General features: G+C 44.6%; 1 protein-coding gene across 3 annotated transcripts in view; it reads left to right on the top strand.

Annotated features, from left to right (window-relative positions):
• Positions 1 to 22,930, top strand: part of ANKHD1 (ankyrin repeat and KH domain containing 1) — a 236,889-nt gene that overhangs the window by 133,632 nt on the left and 80,327 nt on the right. For all 3 annotated transcript variants that reach the window (XM_056516547.1, XM_056516546.1, XM_056516545.1), the window contains exons 6-9: positions 1,307 to 1,544; positions 15,288 to 15,479; positions 16,048 to 16,157; positions 18,364 to 18,451. In XM_056516547.1, the coding sequence (XP_056372522.1) occupies positions 1,307 to 1,544; positions 15,288 to 15,479; positions 16,048 to 16,157; positions 18,364 to 18,451 (628 nt within the window). The remainder of the gene's footprint in view (positions 1 to 1,306; positions 1,545 to 15,287; positions 15,480 to 16,047; positions 16,158 to 18,363; positions 18,452 to 22,930) is intronic.

Genomic DNA, 22,930 nt, shown 5'->3' with positions numbered 1-22,930 from the left:
ATTCCTGTCCAGAAAACTTGGGATTAGCAAAGAATGTAGCCACAGACAGAAGACTGATAAGTATTATCCGTGTCACCCGTACTGTAAGGCCCCTTTCACACTGCCTTTGCTGCCTGTCAAGAATGGCCATTAAAGTTGTTTTTTGACTGGAATAGCGGGAGGAAAAGACTGTGCTTGCAGTATCCTAACTGCAGTGTGAAAGAAGCCTAACTCTATACCAACAGGTTAGTGTGGGTGATACTTCCCTTTAAACAAAATGGTGGAAGGCAGTGGTCCTCAATTGGTATGTCAGGATCCACGTGTGGCTCACCGTAAAACCCTCATTTATGGCCACATGCACTGGTTATATAATATGGCAACCATGTTGAAATCATGGCATGTTTTCCTCACCTTTTTTGAACAATGCCAGTTAATTACTATAATATTAGTAAATGATATCATGTCTGCTAAACTGTGCAGTTTCATTTAGTTATTTCTCTACACTTGTGTAGCTAGCTCCCTGTTGCCATGTTCAATGTGTCTCACTACTTAAAATGTTTTGTATCTGTGCTGTTAAATTTCCCAACCTCATTGTGGCATAAGGACTGTCAACAAGTTGCATTAGGTTTATTATATAATGTGCCTCCTACTATACATGGACCAATTTTGGAGGAAAATTTTACACTGCTATAGTATGATAGTTTAGACAAAAAAAATGGCACAACACAATAGCATTGTCTTTAAAATCTGTAAGCTGTATTTGCTGCATACTGTTGGATTGTTAAGGTATACTTAGCAAACTGCACTTTCCTAAAGCTGATAATGGTTATTAAACTTATAGAATGTTTTTTTGTTTTGTTTTTTCTTCCCTTAGCCAAGTGTCAAGGAGGTGACCAGAGCTGCTTAAATGCCAAGGACTGTTATTCCTTCTGGCTGACCCTTTACCTTCCAGCGCCACCTCATATCCTATACAAGGTTCTGTAGGTGAAACGTGTAGGGGCTGGGCATATGAGCAAACAGACATGCCAGTTTGTGGCACTTTAGCAGTTCATACCTGCCTCCTTGACACTTGCCTAAAAAATAAAAAGGCAGTTCAAGTTTTACAGTCACAATCGGCTCCAGGAAAGGTACATTTTGCTTTGGTACCGTAATTACTTACATATTTCCGTTTTATATATTGTAATGCATGCTTTTAGTATTGTACAGTTTTTTGATTTGCCACACTTTCTGCAAGTATACTGTTAACAAATTGTTAACCTTCTTCACTATTGCACCAAATGTTATAATTTTTCAGTACACTTTTGTTTTCGGGTTCTTGTCTTTACAGGATGGACATGTTGGGGTAGCACGCTTACTACTTGATAGTGGTGCTCAGGTCAACATGCCTGCAGATTCCTTTGAATCCCCTCTCACTTTAGCTGCTTGCGGTGGACATGTAGAACTTGCAGCTCTTCTTATTGAAAGGGGCGCCAATCTTGAAGAGGTAAATGATGAAGGTTACACTCCTTTGATGGAAGCAGCACGAGAAGGACATGAGGAAATAGTGGCACTTCTTTTAGCACAAGGTAAGGGTTTTTCTCGGTCGCTCTTCATTGGGGGACACCTATACTAATGGGTATATGCTCTTGCCACTAGGAGGCGCTGTCACTATAAAAAAAAAAAGTCAGGTCCTCCCTGGCATGATATACCCACCTACTGTAAGTGAGGTAATCAGTTTTAGCTAGTGTCAGTAGGAAGCAAGACACAGGTCTGGGAGCTCCCCAGACCTGGTCTTTTTATTTTTATTTTTTTATTATTTTCTAGTAAGGGCTGTTTAGGGGTTTTTATCTCCCTTTTGTTTTCCCTTTTTCAGGTGGGGGTTAAGGAGCATGGCGCTACCTGTTCCCCCATATGCGACAAAGGGGCAAGGAACATAAGTATGGGCCGTCAACCCCTTATCGCCAATGGCTAGCGCCTGGAGGTTGTACCCTGGCTCTGGTCCCCCACTTGCCCCTGCTCACCCCGCTATCTTAGCCTGGTATGATGCAGCGTGGCCATAAGCTGGTTGAAGACTTCAGGGTGAGTATAAGATGGAGCCGTGGGTGAGTATGTACTACAACCTCCCCTTCCCCCTCTCCCTCCCTCTTGCTCATCCAGGGGTCCCCTTTCTTTCATGTGCCCAGCTTTTCAGCCGCTATCACACGCGGCTGTGCTGGGTTAGACCCCTCATGGCCTCTGGTGCCATTCTGAAGGGGACAATCTGGTGAACCTTCCCTCCCCCTCTTCTGCCACGTATTTCTAACCCACATGTATTGCGGCCAGGCACAGTACCCTGGGCATGTTACCTTCACTACCACCCGGAGACTGTATGCTGCTGCCCCAGTTTGTCTGGTACAGCAGGTCTCTGGTCTCGTGTAGCCGTCCACTTCCCCAGTGGGGGGCATTATCTGCCCGCTTATTACCTTGTGCGGCCAGGCGCAGTGTCCTGGCCGCTATCTTTATTTGGCTGACCAGAGACCTACAGCTGCAGGCAGCGGGTCTCCGGTCCAACGTGGCTAACCGCGTTCTCAGTGTGGGCACTCCAGCTCGCTTACTCATATCTGCTGCGGCCAGGCGCAATGTCCTGGCTGCATTCTTAAAGACTGACTGGAGACTTACAGCCGGTCCCAGGCTTACTCCTATCATTGCGGCCTTGCCACTTTCTTTATGGGCTGACCGGAGACCTACAGCTGCAGGCAGCCACGTGGCCGGCCGGCCTGCCCGCCCTCAGTGCAGGCACACCAGCCTGCTTACTGCTCCCAAGGCGGTCTGGCGCTTCCCTGGTGGGGGAGGAATCGGCCTCGTCTTTCAGCTAGTTCCCCAGCCCTCTTCCTGTAATGGCCGCAGAGCCCTTGCCTCTTCTAATTTGAGGCCGGCTCCGGGGGCGGTGTTCTTCTAGAGCGCCCTCTCTTCTCGGCAGTCTGTGCTGTCTGTTTACAAAAAAAAAGTAATAATTCACCACTCCTCAATTGTATTTTGCCCTGGATTTTTCATTGCTTTTTGAGCTCTCCCTTGTGGCAACCTAGTGCGATTACAGCCTTGGCCTGTCACATCTGTTTTCATCAGTTTAATAGCTGCAGGGTTCCTTTTTCCAGGGACTGAATCGGGGGCAGCTTTTTTTCCTTTAGTCACCCTGTACAGCGCCTGCTTTAGCCTATTTACATAGTCAGTTGAGGTATGCCTCTGGTGTATCTATTTTCTGCAGGGTTCTCACTCTGTCAGGGAACATATGCTCACCGATGTGGTAAGTTACTGCCAGGGATTTCTCCATCCCTCTAAAACTGTCGGCGATATATTCAGTGTCTACCACGAAGTGCCATGCCATGTCATGCCTGTCATGCCCATGGCCGAATTCCAGTCCCTCCCTACTAAGGGTGCCCTTGCAAGAGTAATTTTATATATAATAAATTTTTTCTTGTGGTATTCCTGCGGTTCTCTAAGGACACTCTGTCAGGTCTACCGGTCACCCATGGGGGGTGTTCTGGCGTGTCATACAATATGATTCCCTACCCTACAGGCTGCCTTCCGTCTAGTGCGAGGTTTCCGTGGAAGTGTCCCTGTGTGGGCATAGATTGGTCTTGATGTTGATATGCTGGACAGTCGTCTCGCCTGTCACTCCTCTCTCAGTTGATGTATCTGCGGCTGGCACTCCGGTACCCCACTGCTCATGCAAGGTGTCCGACGGAGTGACCCATTGTCTACTATGGACCCATACCAGTAAGCCAGACAGTGGCTGCGTGGTTTCCTCCACCACCTGCCACTCCTCACACAGCTGATGTATCTGCGGCTGGAGTTCTGGTACCCCACTGCTGTGCGTGGAGTCCGAAGGAGTGACCCGTTGGATATGATGGATCCATACCAGTAAGCCAGACAGTGGTCTGCGTGGTCTTCTCAGCTGCCTGAGGCGTGCGTTCCAGTACCCCACTGCTGTGGAGGTGTACGAAGACGTGTCCCAGCGTGTCCTATGGACCATAGAACGGGGTACAGGGTTGCATTCTGTGGCTCCTCAGCCTCCCCCTATCTCCCAAGGTGGCGGGGATACTATCTATGGCTCCTAGGCCTTCCCTCCCTCCCATATGCAGCAGTAGGGCCCAGTGATCACCTATCTGGCTGTCCCCTTTTATCCAGCACCTGGAAGTGTACTTGTTCAGCCAGACTGTTGTCTGCACTGTCTCCATCGCTGTCGGTCTCCCATATCTGGGCTGCCATGGGCTTGGTCAGGTTTCCCGTACCTCTCTGCTGGTGTAAGGACTCTGGATGAGGGTCCCTGCAGGTACTCAAGACTGATGAGTCAGCCAGACTTTAGTCTGCTGGGTCTCTTACACCTCCAGGTCACTCGTTAGTTCGGTCATACTCCAATACCCCACTTTCTGTAGGGGGATTCGATGGAGTGTCCCTGAGTGGCCCCGCGTCATAGCGGGTCAGGCCCGACCCCCGACAACGGTGGGGACCCGTGGCTAATAAAGTGCGGCACTGATCGCGGTGCCACACGCTATTAACCCTTTAGACGTAGCGTTAAAAGTTGAACGCCACATCTAAAGTGAAAGTAAACCAATGCCGGTTAGCACAGGGAACTATTCGGGATCGCTGCAGTGATATCGCGGCATCCCGAACAGCTGTAGGACAGCAGGAAGGGTCCCCTTACCTGCCTCCTGTTGTCCGATCGCTGAATGACTGCTCAGTGCCTGAGATCCAGGCATGAGCAGTCATGCGGGCAGAATCATTGACCAATGGTTTCCTATGAGAAACCATTGATCAATGTAAAAGATCAGTGTGTGTGCAGTGTTATAGCCCCCTATGGTAGCTATAACATTGCGAAAAAAAAGTGAATAAAGATCCCCTTCCCTAATAAAACTTTGAATCACCCCCTTTTTCCCATTTAAAAAAAAAAGTGTAAATAAACATATGTGGTATCGCTGATTGCTGAAATGTCCGAATTTTAAAAATATATCCATAATTAAACCGCACAGTCAATGGTGCACGCGCAAAAAATTCCAACGTCCAAAATAGTGTGTTTTGGTCACTTTTTTATGTAATGAAAATGAGAATAAAAAGTGATCAAAAAGTCCAATCAATACAAAAATTGTACCGCCTTAAACTTAAGATCACGGCGCAAAAAATGAGCCCTCATACCGCCCCATATGCAAAAAGATTTAAGTTATAGGGGTCAGAAGATGACAATTTTAAACCTATAAATTTTCCTGCATGTAGTTATGATTTTTTTCCAGAAGTACGACAAAAATCAAACCTATAAATGTAGGGTATCATTTTAATCTTACGGACCTACAGAATAAAGATAAGGTGTCATTTTTACAAGAAAATGTACTGCGTAGAAACGGAAAACCCCAAAATTGTGTTTTTTCTTCAATTTTGTCGCGCAATGATTTTTTTTTCTGTTTCGTCGTAGATTTTTGGGTAAAATGACTGATTTCATTACAAAGTAGAATTGGCGGCACAAAAAATAAGCCATCATATGGATTTTTAGGTGCAAAATTGATAGTTATTATTTTTTAGTTGATTATGAAAAATGCAAAAACGGAAAAAACCCTGGTCCTAAAGGGGTTAAATAGATCTCCCCCCCCCCCCCTCTTACTTCCATGGTAGTTGCGTTTCACTATATACCTCTACCCATTGTTATAGTTCAGCCTGGGTTTTGCTACGCCTCTAGGTTGCAGTTTTTGTATGATGCCACTATATTTGCTGGCACTACACTGTTTTGATACACTCCATATTATTCATTAGCTGCAGATCTTTATTGTACGTACTGACGTGCAGCCAGATATGAGTATCATACAGTACGATATTGTTAACCACAATTATTGTGCCATACGTCCAGTATTGAGGAAGCTCGTTATTTCTATATTTTCCCTACATTCACTATTGTTTCTAGTAGGCGTGATTTCCTGTCAATCATCTAGTTTCACTATCTAATCTCCGCTGCCGTTCCCCACTGATGGGGGATTACGTTATCACGCCCTCCTATGGCGTCACAGGAGAGGAGTCTCTCAGCACTCTTAAACCCTGTACATGTGTCCGGCAGTGACGTCAGATGCCGCTGTATCAGACGAGAAAGACGGCAAACTCCGGCTCCCTGCACGCAGCAGGTTGTTCCTTGTTGCTCCTTTAACAAACGGAACTATGAGTAGCATAGATCTGTGACTCTACAGCTCTGATTCCTTTACAGGTCCACATACTGAATGGATCCCTCTTTGTTTCTTTTACAGGTGGATTGCCAGGCATTGTATTCTGGGACCATTTGTGATTTTTATGCTATTACTGTTTCTTTCCCTTACAGGGCAAATGTGCATAAAGCTTTAAACTAAACAATATGCGTTTTCACGTTGTAGACACTCTAGGGATAACTTTCCCTCACAGTTCCCTCTGAGTAATTGACCATTTGTAATTTTTAGGCCTACATTGTTTGTTGATATACCTCCCTGATGACGCCACCCTTTATAGGATGGTAGAAACGCGTCAGCGGTTTTCTTTCTGTGACCCTGGATATGAAGCTAGATGCGTATTTGCTGCATTCCAGGATTATGGCATCTCTGGACTGACAAACTATGGTCATATCTATATTGATTCTTCCTTGTCGGTGTCAGTTGCGCTACATTGACACTGCTGTCTTCTGGAGTAGCCTTCCCTTTTTGTTTCCCACTCCGTTGTTGCTTCGTTCTGCTCAGACCGCTTGGGTTCATGTCTGGTTAGTCTCTGTGTCTTGGACACTATCCTAGTACGCTGTGGCGTGTCTTCTTTTCAAGGTTTTCCCTTCTGGTTCTTTGTGCCTTAGGGATGGTTGTGGTCATGGGTAGGTTAGCTCTCCTGCCCCAAGTTCTCTGCTGTCCAGTTTGTGGGGCGGTCTTTCTGTACCGCACTTCTTGTAGCCTTCGTTGGGGGAAAACGTACCCACCCATTTCTTCATTCTTTGTCCAGATTTTCTTTTCCGTTTCTTGTGTGTTTTTTTTTTTTTTTTTTTTAATTTTTAAATTTTTTTTTATTTATATCCATAATTTCTTTCCGGGGTTGGACATAATTCTTTGTTGGCTTCTCCTACTGCTTGGTGACAAAACTGATTACCTCACTTCCAGTAGATGGGTATATCCTGCCAGGGAGGAGCCGATTTTTATTTTTTTTTCTTTCCTAGTGGCAAGAGCATATAACCATCAGTATAGGTGCCCCCCCCCCCCCCCCCCCCAATGAAGGCTAAACAAGAGAGATTTTACTATGAGTACAAAAAATCTCTCCTTTTAAAAAAAAAAAAATTTAAAAAAATAATAATAATAATTCAGCATTACAGTGGGGCAAAAAAATATTCTCTTCGGAGGTAGCCTTCTTATGTGGCTGTGGAAACAAAAGTATTTAATGAAAATCAAAGGGATGGGTTCATTGGGATGGATAATACTCGCAAGACGCTCCTATTATGCTAGTTTAAAGCTAAGCAGAAAAAAACAGAAGAATTAAATAACATATGACATTACAAAAGTACCATAGATACATGGGAATCAGGTCTGAAATTGAACGTTTTGAAGGTTGAATCAGAAGACCAATTTGCCGCTTTAATGATTTCGGAAAGAGAAGCACCTAATTGAAATCTTTTCGTTGATACAGCACCTCTAGTGCAATGAGCTCCAAATGTGGAGGTGTCGATGCCAGCCATAGCCATGGTTAATTTTTTATTTTTTTATTAATTTTAAATAAGAATACATAATTATATAACAACATACAACACAAGGTATGATATGATATATAACGAAAGTGTAGCTGTGCAGCAATACATGCTCACTCAAGCAACATAACAGACTCGCTCCAACAGTCATTTCTCCATCCGCCAATCGCTTCCCCTTCCCCCACCCTTCTCGGATTTCCCTCTATACGGCATATATTTAATATAGCTCATTACTCGTGGCCCATGCTTCCTGTTTCATAATTGTAATTCATAGCCCGTAAGCCATAACTCACAATTCCCCCATTATTCAGTTGTTATCCCGATACCTTCCTAATCCGCTATTCCAATTCTAAAAACTTCCAGTTTCATCTTTCCATCTTTTCGGCTCTCTCCAAATCTGTGATAAATTTTTCCCACATCTTAATTTCCCCCTCCTATCTTTTAATATTTACCTTTCTATCTAACCATAATCTTTCCATGCATACTTGTTTAAGTGAGGTTATTATCCTTGATATATTAGGTAGTTTCAGATCCTTTCAACATTTAGCTATTGTGTTCCGAATAGTTTCTAGTATATGAAAGACCATGGTTAGATTTTTAAGTGAGGTTGGTTCTAGTCTCAGTGATAATAAAGCTACCTCTTCTTCCAATATAAGAAGGTGTCTTTTAGAAGGTGAAGTAACTGAGGGAACCAAGGTTGTGTTGACCACCAAGGGACGATCAGAACAATGGTGGACTTCCGAATCGAAGTTTGGAGGAGAACTCGAGGAATTAGATTGAAAGGAGGAAATGCGTAAAGAGTTTCTTGAGGCCGGTGTTGGAGGAAAGAGTCTACTCCTAAAGCATCTGAATCTGGTCTCCAACTGAAAAACTGAGGAGTTTGATAATTCAGTTGAGAAGCGAACATGTCTAGATGTAGAGGACCCTATAATTGATCCGTTAAAATATTGAAGGAAGGAGTTTCCAATCGCTGAAATCTGTCAGGAAAGGAGAATTCCAGTCTGTGATTGAATTGGATATGCCTGGGAGATATTCTGCTTTCAGGGTTATATGTCTGTCTAGACAAAAATGACAGAAATCTTTGGCAATGTCTGTAAGTGCTTTTGATGTTAAACCCTGATGATTTATATATTGGACTGCAAATATATTGTCCATGCGAAGTAAAACACTACAATGTGAGGAATCCTTCACAAAACTCTTTAGAACGAAGGACCCAGCTAAAAGTTCTAAGCAATTGATGTGTATATGGGATTCGGAAGGAGACAATTTCCCTCCAGTAGAGAGGGAATCGCAATGAGCTCCCCATCCCGAAAGGCTTGCGTCCGACTATATAATGATATCTGGGTTCGGATGGAAAATGGTTTTTACGTTCCAGATTTGGATATGAGAGAGCCACCAAAGAAGTTCATAGACTAACTTTGTCTGAGTATCCCAGACCTTCTCTTTTAACGTTGTAGTGCTCTATAATGGAGAGGGGCTGGAAAAATAGCTTAAATGGAGGCTCAAAGAAAAGACCCGCAATCCAAGCTATAGTTCTGAGAGAAATTAGATCTTTGCGAAAGATTTGGCGAATTTCCTTCCGAATAGTTTTGAGTTTGTTGGGAGGAAGACTCAGAGTGATTGATCGAGTATTGATCAGAAAACCCCAAAACTCTAGTTCTTGAGATGGAAGAAGAATGGATTTCTTGATGTTGATCAGAAAAACCTAGATTGGATAGGAGGGATAATGTCCAATCTCTGTGTGTGAGGGGAAGAGATTCGGATTGGGCCATGACAAGAATATCGCCGAGGTAAATGATGAGGCGTACTCCTTGACTTCTGAGTAATGCAACAATTGGCTTCAGAAATTTCGTGAAGCACCATGAGGCTGACGATAGGCCGAATGGGAGGCAAGTGAATTGCCATTTTTGATTGTTCCAAAGAAAGTGAAGAAATGTTTGGGAAGATGGATGAATTGGAATGGTCAGATAGACATCCTTCACGTCTCTCTTGATTAACCAATTGTCTTTTAGGAGACGGATACCCTCCATCTTGAAGTGTCTGCACACAACAAAATTGTTTAGTCTTAGATTGATGACAGGTCTGTGACCTCAGTCTTTCTTTTTTTATTTTACAAGAAATAGATTGCTGAGGAATCCTGGAGAGGAACAAATATAATGGCTTTCTTTGAGATCAGATCTTTCTCCTCTGAATCGATCAGATTTTGATCTGTTGTTGAAATTCGAATAGTATGAGGAAGGGTGTATTGTATTGGTGGATACACAAACTCTATTAGGAATCCTGATACTGTATTCAGAATCCAAGAGTCTGAGGTAATCATATTCCAGTTTTAAAAAAAAGTCTTCCGCCTAATGGAAGATTGTAAGAAAAAAGTGGAAGACTTACCTGTAGATGGTTTAGCACGTTGGACTCCACGTTGCCCTCTGGGACGCCAGGTCCTTGCTCGGTAAGGGAAGAATGGTAGAGGATTTGGAGGTTGGGTTGCATAGGGTGGTTGGTATGGTTGGTACTGTTGAAAGGAACCTCGTGGTTGTTGTCTAGGTGGGAGATAGTGGCCAGAAAAGTGTCTCCTTCCTTTTCCGGCCCTCCCAAAAACTCTATTAGAAAAAACTTTCTTTAAAGAAGTCTGTGCCTTATTTATTAATAAGAAGAGTCCCACATATTTTCCCATCTGGTGAATAAAATCCTCCCCAAAGAGCATGCCTTCAGTGGGATGCGTGGGATCATTGGAGGCAAGATTTGTAAGTTGGAGGTCAATTTTCATGAGGCTGGAGCATTTCCGCTCAGTAGACAAGGCAGTATTATCGTTGCCTAAAAAACATATGGCACGTTGTGCCCAACCTCTTAGAATTTCAGTATGCACTGGTTTGGTGGAGTTAGATGATTCCTCAACTAAATCTAATATTTTTAATAAAGGGCCTAGGATGTCTAGTAGTTTATCCTATCAGGCCTTAAAACATGTCAAAGCCCTTCTTGTTTTTTTTCAGTTTTCACCCCAAAAATTATAAGAATAGAGTCATGTTCTGGTGTCACAGAGGAATTGTGGGGAAGGGTAGGTCTTGGACATTCTGCCTTCAATTTATTTCGGGTTCCTTTATCCATACCCTTATTAATCCTAATGGATAAAAATGTTGCTACTAGAGGGTTCAGAAGCCATTCCCCGGATCTGGTGTGGCGGATTAAGGACTGATCAAAGCAAGAAGGATCAGAGTCTAATAAAGAAGTATCTTCCTGTATGTCAGGGTCATCTATCAGCTCACCACTCTCTTGAGAGTTATTCATAGTTCTCTATGATTTCTTCCACTTGGGAATCTGACTAATCTTCAGAATCGGGTTCAATGAAAGAATTTTTAGTTTTGACCGCTTAGCGGTTTTCTGAGCCCCTTTGTCATGTACCTCCTCTCGGGCAGAGGGTAAAACATGTGATTGTGAAGCACATTCAGGGTGACCTAAATTAGGTCTGTCATCCAGATTATCTTGGCGGACCCCTTTTAATTGCTTTTTAAGGGGGATGGTGCCGCCAATGGTATGACGTCTTTTTGACGTAGCTTTTTTGGGGATGTTAAATCCCTTCGCTAGTTTAGAAACAGAGAGGTTTCAGGGGACCAATAATTGTCAGAGGGTTTTTGGGTTAATAGTAGAGGGGCGTGATAATGCCATGGAAATAGATTTTTGAATGCTGTCTTGTAAAACTGTGACCGCAGATTGGACAGCAGTGTGTACAGAGCGGGCCACAGAATTGTCCACCATATTTTGAAGTTGGTCATTATTAATCACATCAGTATTAACTGAATGGGGACAAATATCTCTGGAGAGATTTCTAGATTCCTCTGATAAATCCATATGGAATAATAAGAATGGTCACCAGAAAATAAATATATATCATTTAAAATGTAAGAAATAAAAAAAAAAAAAAAAAAAAAAAAATATTATAGCAGGTATGGTACAATATGGATGTACAGTAATGAGGTCAAATTTATAGAACTTTTATAAAAGCAGTTTGGTAGTTTGGCCACTAGAGGGTAGCACAGGGTAAGCAGTGAAGGAAGTAGAAGATTTTAATATATAACAATGAGGTTAATTAGTAACAAATTCACCATATCACGGAGTGACAGGGAGGCTGTGTAGCGTCCCTGGGAGACCTGACTGACAGGATTCCCGCCCAACAGCAGGTGAGGACCACTCTGCTGAAGTATCACGAGACTCCGAGAGCAGGGAGAATATGGCGGCGGTGACACAGGAGAAAAGGATAAGAAGATACGGAGTGTCGGGAAGAAGCAGACGGCGGTGGAGGGCCAGAACAGCAATCGGAGATGTCGGAAAGGCAAGCCACAGGAAAAAAACAAGAAATGGATGAAGTGTACCAAAGACGAAGTGCACAGAACAACCAATATGGACTGCACCTAGAAAACCAACAAGGGGACACACATGCAAACAAGACCAAGCAAGGTATGGAAACGAGCAAACAGCCACCCATACAAACAAAATCAAAGAACCCACATGGTTCTCTAAAGTTTTTTTTTCTTATATATTTACATTATATAATATATTCTTTTGCTGCTGAGTTAGTAAAAGAGATTTTAAAGCCTAATAGGAGCATCTTGTATTTCAATAAAATCCCAGAACCACATGGGGGGGGAACTAGTGAATGACCTGCAGAGAGCTGGGACGAAAGTAACAAAAGCTACCTTCAGTAACACACTACGCCGCCAGGGACTCAAATCATGCAGTGCCAGACGTGTCCCCCTGCTTCAGCCAGTACATGTCCGGGCATGTCTTAAGTTTTTGGTAAAAACTCAACTTGTCTTGTTTGGAGGAGAAAGAATGCAGAGTTGCATCCAGAGAACACCATACCTACTGTGAACCATGGGGGTGGAAACTCCATGCTTTGGGGCTGTTTTTCTGCTAAGGGACGAGGGCAACTGATCCGTGTAAAGGAAAGAATGAATGGGGCCATGTATCGTAAGATTTTGAGTGAAAACCTCTTTCCATCAGCAAGGGCATGAAGATGAAACATGGCTGATGGAAGGAGGTTTTCACTCAAAATCTCAATGATCCCAGTCTCCAGATCTCAACCCCATAGAAAACCTTTGGAGGGAGTTGCCCAGCGACAGCCCCAAAACATCACTGCTCTAGAGATCTGCATGGAGGAATGGGTCAAAATACCAGCAGCAGTGTGTGAAAACCTTGTGAAGACTTACAGAAAACGCTTGACCTCGGTCATTGCCAACGAAGGGTATATAACAAAGTATTGAAATGAACTTTTGTTATTGACCAAACACTTCTTTTCCACCATAATTTGCAAATAAATTATTTAAAAATCAGACAATGTGATTTTATGGATTTTTTTTTCTCATTATGTCTCTTAGTTGAGGTATACCTATGATGAAAATTACAGGCCTCTCATCTTTTTAAGTGGGAGAACTTGCACAGTTGGTGGCTGACTAAATACTTTTTTGCCCCACTGTATTTTCTATGTATAGAATGGTATGCGCTCAACTTTGCATATTATTTTCATGGTTTTTCTCAGGGCGGATTTGCTAGAATTTGCAAATGGTGAACATTACATATTTAACCAATTCCTCTGTGTTCTGTACAATTTTATTTGCTTATTACCACTGTATGGATGACAGGAGGATCTTCCTCAGTAACCTGAGTATACAGGATTACAATCGGGTTGACCCACTTTCTAACTTTAATTCATCCAAATCGTTCACCTGTTTAAAAGATAACAAAAATGGGTTTAGACTAACTTGCAGAAACTAACGTTTTGGTAGTTACTATTGCTGTATTAGTAATAACACCACCATTTTCCTTCCTGCAAGCCAGCCCCCTTCATCAGTAGTCACCTTTCCTGAATCTAGAGCCACGTCATCACTTGTGTAGTGGTCCCAGTGTGTGCACTGGCTTGTCATACAGGTATTAGAGGGGAATGTTGATGAAGGGTTGGGCTGGATGGAAGGGAGATGGCGACATTATCATTGCAAATACAGCAATGGTAACGCTTACTCACTTACAAGTTTCTTCAGATTAGCATAAATGCATTTTTGTTCATATGTCCTGGATGGATTTAGATTAGGTACGTCGCTGGAGTCACCAGCAGTGTAATCCTGTATACTCAGGTTAGTGTGGTTGATTCTCAGGTCAGTTTCCATTTTGACCCCTTAAAATTGGAATAACTCGGGTGTCCTAAGTCCCTTGTCACTGCTTACTGAGATAACGGTTCTTCTCTGAGTTTCAGAAGTCGTTCACCAGCTGGGAAGGAGGATATGGGTCAGACCAGAGTACACAGAATGACAGGAGGAACAGGGGCACATTGACATAACTTTGCTTTGGTCTGCTTCCCACACTTGTTACCTGCCTCCTCTTCTTCTTTCCCCTTTTTTTGTCATAAAACAATTTGACAGAATAACAAAAGGAACAGGAGCACTTTGTTGGACAAACTAGTTCTTGAAAATACTGGGGAGATTATCAAAACCTGTGCAGTGGAAAAGTTGACCGGTTGCTTATAGCAACAATCAGATTGCCTGTTCAATTTTTAAAAAGGCCTCTGCAGAAACAGCAAAAAAAACATGCAGCGCTACATAGCGTGATACCATCCAGTAATGCAGGGTATTCCTCAAACAGAAAAGTAAACAGGGTGGTCACCTGTCAAGGTTGTGCAACAGCCACAACACTTCAATGCGCCAAATTTGTCCCACTCCAGGGATACAGATAGCCAGGATGTGCAGCGTGGGGGATGTGTGCTGATGAGTTGCAATGAAACTGACCAGAGTTTACCAGAAAAGGCCTCTGAACACTTGATTTGGTTGCTATGGGCAACTGGTCAACTTTTCCTCTGCACAACCTTTTTATAAATCTCTGCCACTGTGCCCAGGCTTTTGCCAACCATTTGCCAAAGCTGTTTTTCCGAGTCAGTCAGTCTGGTTGGAAGAGCATCATACATTGTGTAGGGGGCATTCTGGGTTATCGGTAGTTGAGTTGCAGAAACCCAGCATGGCCACTTCACAATGTATAAAGCTGTGTCTGTTTTTGTAGCATATGTTAATGGTGAGGCTGATGTGGGTTGCCTGGTGTCAGACCTCACTGGTCATGTATTCAAGGTATATCCTGAGGAAATCTAGTACTAAAACAGTAAAAATACAGCAGCGCTTCCCATAGGGTAATAACATTCAGGCATTTTAATAAGGTTCAAATGGTGTGTTCATCTTGTGGCATCATGTAATAGCCACAACAACTTGTGATCACATCAGAAGTATCCAAAGGTGGTGATGCCATCCTGGTGTTGGCACAACATAAACTGATGCTGATGACAGATGCAGTAGAGGTACAAACTCAGAGACTGGGCAAAAAGGCTGATAGTAGAAGGTGCTGCCCACTGTTTGTACGGAGGGTAGCGCCTTATACATCTGGCCTTTTTTGCCCGGTCTCTGGGTTTGTACCTCTATTTTATCCTGAGAAAAAGCTGTCAATGAAAAGTCCCAGAAAACCCCTTGAAGCATTTTTTTGAGCCAAAGCCAGAAGTGGGTCTTTTAGGGCTAAATGTAAATCCTTCCTTTTATAGCTCTCTTCTGTTTTGAATGAAATGGCTCATTAATGTTGAAACTTTCATTAATATTTGTAGGTGCTAATATAAATGCTCAGACTGAAGAAACCCAAGAAACTGCTCTTACCCTGGCATGCTGTGGAGGGTTTGCAGAAGTAACAGACTTTCTTGTGAAATCAGGGGCAGATGTAGAACTTGGTTGCTCCACTCCTCTAATGGAAGCTGCTCAGGAAGGACACCTTGAACTAGTAAAATATCTTCTGTCTGCAGGTATGTGTTTCATAACATTATGCTTATTTTGTGTATTTGATAAGGCTTAAAATGCTGGCTAAGTTTTAGTACTACGTAATCTCTGGACGGACTAAATCCGTCCAGAGGTTCCGAGTGCAGGTAATGCCGACTGAACCAGTCGGCGCTAGGACTTTGTAGACATTGCAGTCCACACAGACTCAATGTCTGTGGAGCTGAGATCTGCCAGAACATTGTACAAGTTTGGAATTTTTTTTAGGTGATTTTGTTCAGTGTGCACTGTGCAGTGGAATCCCATTGCCAGCAATGTGAACCCGGCCTTTAAAGTCTTGCTGTGATTTAGAACAGCTTTTGACATGTTGCTCAGACTTGAGAACACACCAGGTCTGCGTCCTGAGACCCACCACAATCACAAGGGAAAAGTTTGTGGACCCAGCTACGTGTCTATGGACTAAAAAAAAGGCTGGATTAGCCGGCTGGCCAGGGAGTGGAGCACTAGTCATTCAGTTTTGGACTAGTCCGTTCAGATTTGTGCATGAAAAATTTCTTACATTTAAAATTTAAATATTGTGATATTTTTTACTTAAAGGTGCAAATGTCCATGCCGCCACGGCTACAGGAGACACAGCTTTAACATATGCATGTGAAAATGGACACACAGATGTGGCAGAAGCCTTGCTCCAAGCTGGAGCTGATCTGGTAAGGTTTTCTTTTTAAAAGCTAAAGGATATGTCAATATAAAACAAAATAATACAGTATATTATCTGTAACTTGGATCTTGATTGATTTTGGTCACTAGTTTGCATTTATTTTTGTAAAACCAAAATTAGTAGTGTAGCCTAAGTACATAAAACATATTGTGGTAACATCTTTGTCTAATTTTTTTCATTTACTCATGGTAATAATATACAGGTGAAACTCGGAAAATTAGAATATCGTGCAAAGTTAATTTCTTTCAGTAATGCAACTTAAAAGGTAAAAGTAATATATGAGAGACTCATTACATTCAAAGCAAGATAGTTCAACCCGTGATTTGTCATAATTGTGGTGATTATGGCTTACAGCTCATGGAAACCCAAAATCCCCAATATATTATGATTTGGGGAGCCATGTCATCTGCTGATGTTGGTCCACTGTGCTTCATTAAGTCCATGGTCAACACATAAGTTTACAGGAGATGTTGGAGCACTTCATGCTTCCTTTCCTTTTAAGTTGCATTCATGAAATACAAAGGACTTTTGCACAATATTCTAATCTTTCGAGTTTCACCTGTAAATATGAATGCAAGATATTGATCAAGTAAGCATGTGTGGATGAGGCCTTGACTAGAACCTACACAATACGTAGTAAATGAATGGAATTGCATTTATTTACTACGTATTGTGTTGGACTTATGCTTGGGAGTAAGGAGCCACTGGCTTGAATGCACTGGAGCCGCCCGGTTGTTAAAGGGGTACTCCGGCACTAAGATATCTTATCCCCTATCCAAAGGATAGGGGATAAGATTCCTGATCGCGGGGGTCCCGCTGCTGGGGACCCCCGTGATCTTCCACGCCGCACCCCGTTAGAATCAGTCCCCGGAGCGTGTTCGCGCCGAGTCTGATTACTGGCAATCACGGGGACGGAGCATAGTGACGTAACGGCTCCGCCCCGTGTGATGTCACGCTCCGCCCCCTCAATGCAATCCTATGGGAGGGGGCGTGACAGCTGTCACGCCCCTCCAAAACACTTGCATTGAGGGGGCGGAGCATGACACCACACGGGGCGGAGCCGTGATGTCACTATGCTCCGTCCTTCTGGTCGAGATGGACTTAGCCTGAGGACCTCCAGCGGTTCCGGAAGCCACTAAAGGTGGGTGCTGCATGGTAGATCCCGGGGTTCCCCAGCGGCGGGACCCCACAATCTGACATCTTATCCCCTATCCTTTGGGTAGGGGATAAGATGTCTAGGGGCGGAGTACCCCTTTAATCAGTGTGGCGCTCACAATTACCATAGACTTTCTTGAATAGAACCTGTCTGATATATGAGCTGGATATGATGGCAGTTTGACAGCTGAGCTTAATGATTTAATTTGCAGCATTAGTTCAGTAAAAAGCAGAGTAGACAGGACAGGAGTCTTAAAGGGGTATTCCGCCCCTAGACATTTTATCCCCTATCCAAAGGATAGGGTATAAGATGTCAGATCGCCACGGTGCCGCTGCAGAGCGAGTTCGCTCTGCACGTAATGATGGGCGATAAAGGGGCCGGAGCATAGTTACGTCATGGCTCCGCCCCTCGTGATGTCACGGCCCGCCCCTTTCAATACAAGTCTATGGGAGGGGGCGTGGCGGTCGTCACGCCCCCTCCCATAGACTTACATTAAGGGGACGGGCCGTGATGTCACGAGGGGCGGAGCCATGAAGTCACGCTGCTCCGTCCCCCGTATCGCCCGTCATTACGCACAGAGCGAACTCTCTCTGTGCTGTAATGATAACGCGGTGCTGCAGCGGGGATCCCGGGGGTCCCCAGCAGCGGGACCGCGGCGATCTGACATTTTATCCCCTTTCCTTTGGATAGGGGATAAAATGTCTAGGGGCGGAATACCCCTTTAAGAGAGGGCTGTCTTTTCCATGATAATTGATTGTGTGTGATCCGGCACCCACGTCTTGCGATCAGCCTTTGTAGTAAACCCAAAATGTGTGTGCACTTTTAGCTACAAATTTTTATCCAGTTTAGGTTGATACCAGAAGGTTCCAAAGTACTAACAGCAGAAGAAATATGTAATTATTCATTTATACCATGAGTAAGCTTTATTTACTTAAAACTGGAAAATCATGCCAGAATAACTAATCTCATGTCTGAATTGATCATGTTAACTCTTGAGATCTTTGTGTTAGTAGCAAATATGTTTTTCCCCCTCTGGCAGGAACATGAATCCGAGGGAGGTAGAACACCTCTGATGAAAGCTGCAAGAGCTGGGCACCTCTGCACTGTACAGTTTCTTATAAGCAAAGGTATTTCTTGAGTAAAATACTTGGACTTTGTTTTGGCATAAAAAAAATTAATACGTCAGAAAACATCATTTAGGATAATCTCATTGTTTTTCATTGTGAAAATATTTCCTTAAATGCTGAGCATTGATGACTTTGCTGCTGTTCTACTGCTTTATTTGAGACAGGACTGAGGCAACTAATTATAATGGGTTGAACTCCAGTTTTATTGCTTACATAAGTCGCAGTGCTTCTTAGCGCAAATTCTTTCCTTTTACGGAACACTCAGCTTATCTGAAAGGGGTTGTGGCACATTTACTGGACTTTATACCAGAAATGGGTGTAAAGTATAATTGAAATCGAGGCCATTTTGTAGCTGGCATAGATTTCATTGTGTGGTTCCACTTCTGTCTCTTTCCTTCCGCCGGCCTTCCTTGTTTTGCATTACTGCCTGTAACCCCTTGCTGCCTGGGTTTTAATGACTTGGGGTGTACATGTATGCCCTGGAGCATTTAATAACTGCATTTGTGTCATAGGAGACAGCTGCTTTCAGTCAACACTAATGACTGGCCACAGTGATCTCGCCGATTAGTGTCTAAAAGCATTGACAATGGGGGGCATAGGTCCCCTTTGCCAGCCTCCTGCAGCATAACTATCGCTCCAATGATGCAGCCTGGCAGAGCAAATTGGTAAATAATAAAAAGCCCCTCCTAATAAAAATGTAATCATCCTCCTTTTCTTATTTTACAAAAAATAAAAATAAACATATTTGATATAACTCAAAATAGGTTGCCCCTTTTAAGGGGCTAAACCAGCCTTGCAAACCCTCTTGTTTGTGTTTGAACATGGACAGTCTGACTTGCTTCAAGTAGCCATTGCAGTGTTGGTTTGTCACAGCTTAAAGATACTACAGAAATTCCTTTGTCATATAGCTGGGGATTTAATCAGTGGTAATTGCAATATTTTTCTTTTAGCAATCCGTTAGTCAATAAATTTTTTTGAGTTTATTGTGATGTGAATACTCAAGGAGAATAAAAAAACTGAAATTGACTGTAATGCACAAAAAAAGTACACCGAATGTGACAGTGGGTACAGTGTAGGAGGTGTTGAGCGAGAGGTCGGGACCGCACGCACATAGCATGTCTAGAAGGTCTATGGATCTACAGGACGTAGAGAACCGCGGAGAAACAAAAATTGATTAGAAGAGTGATTATTACTAGATGACCCACACCAGGTTCCCCTGGTTTTGCGGAATATAGCTGGGAATGTCCTGCGCTTCTATACCAGTTTTTACACTGCAACAGAAGTGTTAACCAAGGTCTTCCAAGTGGTAAGCATGGGAACCCTAGGGCTCCATCCATCGCAACACAATGGCCTTGCGAGCAAGAAATAAGGATTTCTCGATCGGCTCCATTGGGGGACACAGGAACCTTGGTATATCTTGCTGACGCTAGGCATTAGCAAAAAGGAAGCCGGCCCCTCCTGACTGGATATACCCCGTCCACTGACTGAGCTAATCAGTTTCATATATATTAACTACAAGCCTAGCGGCTAATCCAAAACTCTATTATATACCTACAAAAAATTAGCCCAAAAAGATTATGTAACCAACATCTCTTTATTAATCACAAATCAATAACAATAGGTAGAAAAAAAAAACATAAAAATACCCACCCTTAAAATCCCCCCCCCCCCCCCCCCCCCCCCCCACAACCACACACACACACACACACACACACACACACACACACACACAAAAGGCAGGGTGTGGGGAACCTGATACATAAATATAAATAATATATACAGTGTCCCTATCAGCATGCTGTTATACAATATACATATCAAGTACTGTACCTGTCGGTAACATGCTGAATACGTCCCCAAACGCTCCTTCCACCTCGACACGTGTTTCGGGCAATCCCTTTCTCAAAAGGCTAATCAGTTTCAGCTTAGTGTCAGTATGATGCAGACACAGATCTGGAGCTCTCCAGACCTGGTCTTCTTTCTATTATTTTATAGTTGTCTTAGTAATATTTTTTTCTCTCTTTTTGTTTATTTTATCTAGGCTGGGGTGACAGGATCATGGCTCTGAATGATCCCCCACTTGCGAGCAAAGGACACAGTCAATAAAGTATGCACCGTTAACCCTTTCTCGCCACCGACCAGGGCTAAGGGATGTACTCTGGGACTGTGTCCCCTCTTGCCTCTGCTTGCCCTGTTTTTGCAGCCTTCTATGATGCAGGTGGCACCAGACTGGTTGAAGACTTGAGGTGAGTATAGAGGCATCTTCCTAGGTAAGTATCCCTGTTCTTCCTCTGCCCCCCCTTGGGCTGCTGGGGATTAATTTATTATAATTTCCTTAATATTCGTTCTTTCACTTTATTTTGGACAGAGGGAGCCTGATTGGAAGCTCAGTCCCCCTCCTTGTACTTTACAATCATGGTCTGCAGGACATGGTCAGAGCATCCTGGGTCTGACATGCGGTGCTCTCTCTTCTGGTGCGACAGTCTCTCAGACTGTCGCACACGCGCCAGCTCTCTGCTTCAGCCGCAGCATTCTATTTGCTCGCGGCCCTGCTCCGGTCCCTGCCGACGCGCATGCTTTTACTTCAGAGACTGGCTCTCTGTATTACTTCGGTGGCACACAGAATCCGGGAGCGAGGGCTGCAGCCGCCGGGCAATCTGTAAATTTAGCCCGTGGCTTTGGCCCTGCTTCCCTGGCGGGTAGTACCACCCACTATTTTCACGCGTTATGTGCTCATCCAATCTGCTGCATGGGGCGCAGGTCTCCTCCCTCTGGATCCCTCTACCCAGAAGGGGGGGCTTGTAATCACGGTCACGTGTTTTCCTCAGTCCCGACCACTGCTCTTGCTGTCCTCAGCTGCTCTCCACAGGGATTCCAGCTGCCGTTCCTGCACACTGCTCCCTGCCAGCTGCTGCTGTTCCCTCTCACTACCTCTGCTGCTGTTTCTCTGCAGCTTCTGGGCAAGGGTTCTCCTTTTTTCAGGGGACCTCCACCTCTGAGAGAGACCTCTCCTCTGCAAGGGACCCCACCTGCTCTGCTGTCCCAGCTGCTACAGGACACAGGAACCTGGGTGAGTCCCACCTGTTCTGCTTGCTCCGCTTCCCGCCCTGGCTCTCCTGTGCCTTCCTCCCAGGATAGCCCCCTGGAGCGTGTGGTCACTGACCCTGGGTTGGGTGTCCTCTTTCCCAGACTATCTCTAATCTGACACAGGTTTCCAAGGTGGTGGCTACTGCCTTAAAGCATTCCTCCTTGTGTGCGCCCTGGAAGCTCTTTCAGCCTCCGCGGATGCTCTCAAAAGCACCCCAGGGTCAGTTACTCTGACTCCTCCGAAGGGACGTCTCCGCACCGCTCTCGCTCCCTTTCTTCTACGCAGTCTTCACTCCCGCTGTCGCTCCCCTAGGGGGGCGTTCCCGATCTCTGGCCCACCAGGCCAGATGTGTGTCACCTGGATCTAGAGCCTCCACTGCTCGCTTCCGGTCTCCTGGTGAACTGGTGAAAATAGAGTCGGATCTGCACTCTGAGTCCAAAGAGCTGTCATCCATGTCAGACATGGTGGACAGTTTGGTGTCGGCTGTCAGGGACACCTTTCACCTACAGGACCCTGGAACTTCGGACCCAGCTCCAGAAGTTTCCTCTCGCCGCTCTCCCAAGGTTTTCAATACTCATACGGAGTTTGATAACCTGTTGGAGACTGCCTGGAAGCACCCGGAGAAGTGCTTCCAAGGGTCTAAACAGCTGGAGGCTATGTTTCCATTTACCAAAGACCTGGTCTCCAAATGGACCGCCCCGCCTACAGTGGACCCTCCAGTCTCTCGCTTATCCGAATCCACAACTCTTCCCCTTGCTGATGTGGCTTCCTTCAAGGACCCCGTGGACAAGCGAATTGAGAATTTGGCGAAGTTCGCCTTTTGAGGTGGCTGGCTCATCCTTCCGGTGTTCGCCGTGATCAGGGTATCCATCCAAAGCCCTTTCGGCCTAGGCCTCTCAACTTTGCCAAGGCGTTCTATCTGGGGGGCTCCTCCTGATGATCTGGCTTACTTAGCTCTCCAGATCTCCAACACTGGCAATTATCTATGCTCAGCGTCCTTGGAATCCGCACACTGTGCAGCCTTTGCTTTTGGCAACTTGGTGGCTATCCGCCGCTCCATGTGGTTGAAGGCCAGGAATGCCGACGCAGCCTCCCAAGAAATCCCTCACAGAGATGCCCTTTACTGGCAGCCGTCTTTTTGGCAAACGCCTGGATGAAACAATCTGTGAGGCTACAGGCGGTAAGAGCTCTATGCTCCGTCAGACCGATTCTCACCGCAAGCCCTCGTCCTTTTCGGTCCTTTGGCTCAGGCCGCCAGGACAAACCTGCGTCCTCGCAGTCTCAGAAGGCTCCTACCTTCAAAGCGCCCCTCCTGGAAGCAGGTCAGCCGTTCTGGACACTTCTCCGCCAAATCAGGTACTCGCAAGCCTACCTGTGCCTGAAGGGGTTCC

Source organism: Hyla sarda, chromosome 4 (assembly GCF_029499605.1).
Source record: "Hyla sarda isolate aHylSar1 chromosome 4, aHylSar1.hap1, whole genome shotgun sequence".
NCBI lineage: Eukaryota > Metazoa > Chordata > Amphibia > Anura > Hylidae > Hyla > Hyla sarda.
The sequence above is the reverse complement of the archived record's forward strand: the minus strand, read 5'-3'. Positions and strand labels throughout refer to the sequence as shown.